The sequence below is a fragment of the Gossypium hirsutum genome, chromosome D02, assembly GCF_007990345.1.
Source record: "Gossypium hirsutum isolate 1008001.06 chromosome D02, Gossypium_hirsutum_v2.1, whole genome shotgun sequence".
NCBI lineage: Eukaryota > Viridiplantae > Streptophyta > Magnoliopsida > Malvales > Malvaceae > Gossypium > Gossypium hirsutum.
In genome coordinates, this window is record NC_053438.1 from 47,869,825 (window position 1) to 47,874,193 (window position 4,369).

At 36.1% G+C, this 4,369-nt stretch overlaps 1 protein-coding gene across 1 annotated transcript; it reads left to right on the top strand.

Moving 5' to 3' along the window:
- Positions 1–3,136: 3,136 nt before the first annotated feature.
- Positions 3,137–3,957, top strand: LOC107939969 (basic leucine zipper 43). Its single transcript, XM_016873370.2, has one exon. The coding sequence runs from the start codon at positions 3,229–3,231 to the stop codon at positions 3,811–3,813; it is 585 nt and encodes a 194-aa protein (XP_016728859.1). The 5' UTR covers positions 3,137–3,228; the 3' UTR covers positions 3,814–3,957.
- Positions 3,958–4,369: the final 412 nt, after the last annotated feature.

Genomic DNA, 4,369 nt, shown 5'->3' on the forward strand with positions numbered 1-4,369 from the left:
GAATTTTGATTAGAAGGTTGAGCATGTTTAGTTCTGGAGCTCATTAAGTTATTTCCAACTTACCTATTTTATTTTCCTTTTCCTGGTATTACCATGACGTTGAAAGCTCATGGAAGGGACGTAGCCAGAAGATGGTGACCTCTGTTGTGAGCCTCGCATATATTTGTTTTGTAACATGCATATTCTTTCATTTTGAGTGGGTGACGTGTAGCTCTGTTTTGTAACAAACTTTTGTAATAATTTACATCTTTCACTATATCTCCGTTTTGTGAGAACTGTCACTTATTCCAAAGATATATGCTAAGTTTAAACAAGTAAAAGTTTATAAGACCATCTTTAGACATATACGCCAAACTGTTTTGAATGATGTTTGAGTGCTAGTGATGAAATAAAAACTTTTATATATGAAAAACCAGTTTTGTGTTTTGAGTAAATATGTTAAAATTTATAAGGCTTTCACCAAAACTTCGTTTTAAATAATGCTTCATAGTACATGGCGTATCACCGATGTGATTGTTTTATTATTCAAAATTTTGGGTTAGCGCCCTAGTTCAGAGTATATGTTGAAACCTTAATAAAAATAATAATTCAAGTTTAAGCATGTTTTCTGTGCAATGCCTCATTTCGATAGTTGGGGGTTGATGTGTTACAAACTATCTTTAAACACAACACTATAATTTTTCTCAAGCAATTGACCTATGCTAAGAAGATTATGATCTATTTTAGGCACTAAAAGAACATCTGAAATTACTTTTGTACCTGATGGTGTACTGATCAACACATCACATTTGCCTTTTGTCTCAATAAACTGGCCATTTCCAATTCTGACTTTTGAAATGCAACTTTTGTCAATATTTTTGAAGATGCTTTCATCTTAGGTCATATGGTTGGTGCATCTACTATCTATCAACCAACCCTTTACAACTCTGCTTCTTGATGTAGAACAAAAGGCAATAAACAGATGCTCCTCTTGAGCTTGTCTTTCATCAGTAGCCTGAGCTTGAATATAGTTCTGCTAATGTTGCTATTGTTTCCCCTTATCCTTGCATACCTTTTCTATATGGCCAAATTTTTTACAACTTTTGCACTAAATGTTTGGTTTGAACTAGCAATACCTCTCCAAATGATTGGTCTTTCTGCAGTGAGAGCATGTAGATTTTTCTCCTTGCTACCATCTCTCTAACTCTTCTCTATCTTGTCTGACCAATTTTTATTTCCTCTGTTATTTGATGAGCTTGAGCCTTTTCTTTTCTTTTTCCTTGAAAAACTCCTTCAACATGCTCCTTCTGCCTTACAGCTCTCCTATATTTTAGAGCATACAAGGCATTTATCAAATTTGATAGAGAGATCGCAGACAGGTCTCTTGAGTCTTCAAGAGAGGATATTTTTTACTCATACCTCTCAAGAAGTGTAGTGATCACCTTCTTGACTACTCTTCTATCAGGAAACTAATCTCTAAGCAATCTTATGTTGTTTACATCGGTCATAATTTTGACAAAATATTGTTTGACTGTTTCGGACTCTTTCATCTTCAAGTTCTCAAAATCAGTTGATTATTTGTTGTTGCATTATCTTGTCTGTACCTTGAAACTCTTTCTTTAGCTTATCCCAAGCTTGTTTTGGAATCTCAAAGGTCATAATTATGGTGAAAATTACATAAAAAAACACCATTTTAAAGACATGACATCGGCTTGAATTTCTTAGCACACTCATCACTATGCTGCCTGATTTGTGCTATTGTTGGATTAGCTCTCAACGGTGATGGTTCTACATCCACATTCACAACCTCCTATAAGTCATAAGCTTGTAGGTATGTATTCATTTTGGCTACCCAAATATGGTAATTTTCACCGTTAAAAATTAGTGGTGGAGGAGGTGTAAAGCTGACTGAAGACATTTTTACAAAAAACAACAAGGAAACATATGTTTTTTCTTTTAGGAAACAAAATTGGTGGTGGAAGAGATGTAAAGCTGGCTGAAGACGTTTTTACAAAAAAAAACTATAAGGAAACATATGTTTTTTCTTTTAAAAAACAAAGGCCCTCAAAGATTACTGACTCTAGATACCAATTGTTGGGTTTTTTACAGAGGAAAAAAAGAAAACGAGGAATAAATTTAACAATCAAATATGACTTGCTATATCATTGTTGGTCTACATCTCTTTGCTTACAAGGTACAACTTTAAATAAGAAAATTTTACCAATTGCAAGTTGGCAAGTCTAAATACATGAATTCACTCGTTGGCCGATTTCTGTCTTTTCAGCACCGTTTATATTAACTTATCAAAATAAAGATAAATAAAATAATCTGACAACTTTTCCTAACAAGTTGGCAATTTGTTAGCTTGTATCAAAAGCTTCGAGATAGTCCTCTCTTCAGTAGCTTAAAGCACGCTAATTAGCAAGATAGCTCACGTCTTGTGTATCTATGAGTCTTGTTTGCATTCGGACAGTCCAAAAGATAGTCCATCAATAAGTGTCCACCAGATAATTTGCCAACTAACAGTCCGCCTTTTTGGCTTGCATTTGAACTGTCTGTCACTTTAGCTTGCACTTTGGACTGTTCATCACTTTGGCTTGTACTTTAGACAACTTTCAACAACAAAGTATTTAGTTACCCGATGGTAAAACTGTGAGAAAACCTCAAATCTTAAATTGAAGTGCTTAATGAGTCATCTCCTTTATAATAAAATGTCATAGAAACTATGCTTAATTTAATGGTTTACCTTTTAAACAGGACATTGTTGCGTCATCAGGCACAAGGCCTTAGTGTCTGCTAGAGCTTTGAAGTATGAAAAAATTCTCTTGAGATTAAACCAATTGTCTTCTTTTTCCTTCTTTAAAACATTCCTCATTCAAATTATTACTCCCATCAGAAAGTTCTTTTCTTTTCTTTTCTCTTCTAAGCATTATATCAGATGCCAGATGATTATCTGTATGGCATGTTCACATGCCTAATTTCATACATGCATACATGCATACGCACACAGAAAATGGTGCATCTACTACTACTGTGGCGTATACATTAATGATAAATGTTTAAAGTCTGCTGTGGTAAGCCCTTATACTGTTACACTTGTTGCTGAAACTGGCCCACCTCAAACCTTTTTCCTCCTATAAAATGTCGTGGTTCGTTCCGTTTTCCCCTACCTTCAAAGGTTCAACACTAACAGCAACACACTATTACAACCCTTTAGCTTCTTCAGGCATCGACATCAGAGCATAAACCATGGCTCCTGGTGAGCTCGCAGGACTTCACTACCTAGCACCTGAAAACCCAATCCTGAATCCAGCCAACCTTGGCATGATGCAAAATACTATACCAGCTTTTCATTTCAATAGATTCTTAAACAGCCTACCCAATTTCAACATCCTACCGCCTGCTCATGAATTCACTGCACAATCCTCAAGTATCAGCAATTATTCAACTTCAGATGAGGCTGAGGAACACCAGGTCAACATCATCGACGAAAGGAAACAGCGAAGAATGATATCTAATAGAGAATCTGCTCGTAGGTCAAGGATGCGGAAACAGAAGCACCTTGATGAACTCTGGTGCCAAGTAATCAGGCTTCGCAATGAGAACCATAGTCTGATCGATAAGTTGAATCATGTATCAGAGTGCCATGACTTGGTTCTTCAAGAGAATGCAAAACTCAAGGAAGAAGCCTCTGATCTTCGCCAAATGCTGACAGACTTGAAGATTGGCAGCCCTTATTTGAAAGAGCTGGAAGAGGTTCCCTGCAACACTGCTCACCTGCGAGCTGAGTCCACAAATCAATCTATTGCCAACTCTGTAGACTTTCTTCATTGAGATGAGAGTTATGTTTGCCATATACAAACTATTATATGTTCCTCAGTTTGGTACGGTTGTTAATCAAGCTTTTGACTTAGTTTGAGCCGTCTGAGAGATTAGAATCAAACCATGCAATAACATCTTTCGATCATTTTATCCTAACTCAAGTTATTGGTCAAGAAACGTTAATAGTTTGAAGCAACTGTTCGCAGCACTTCTTAATGGTTTGCTATTTTCCAAAACTAAATATGTGAAAAATGATACCTGCGGCGGTCCATCAGCAGCAAATCAAACACTTAATCATGACTTTTATCTATTAATCATTTTTATGAACCCCACCAACTCTGGTTACACAATTTCACCCCCAAATATGGAGTTAAAAAATAATAGTAAACAGCACTAAGAGAAAAAATTTACCGATTTCACTACCATAAAGAGAAGTGACAATACATATTTTTTCCCATTTTTCTTAAGCGGTATACGATTCTTACGAAACACAAGTTGCATTTTGAGTGGTGGGCGGCCCCATAGCCGGTCCAATCCCCAGTGTTGCTCAACAATAACAGGGGGCAAA

Coding starts and splice junctions, on each gene's coding strand:
- LOC107939969 (XM_016873370.2), top strand. CDS start 3,229: ATGGCTCCTGGTGAGCTCGCAGGACTTCACTACCTAGCACCTGAAAAC.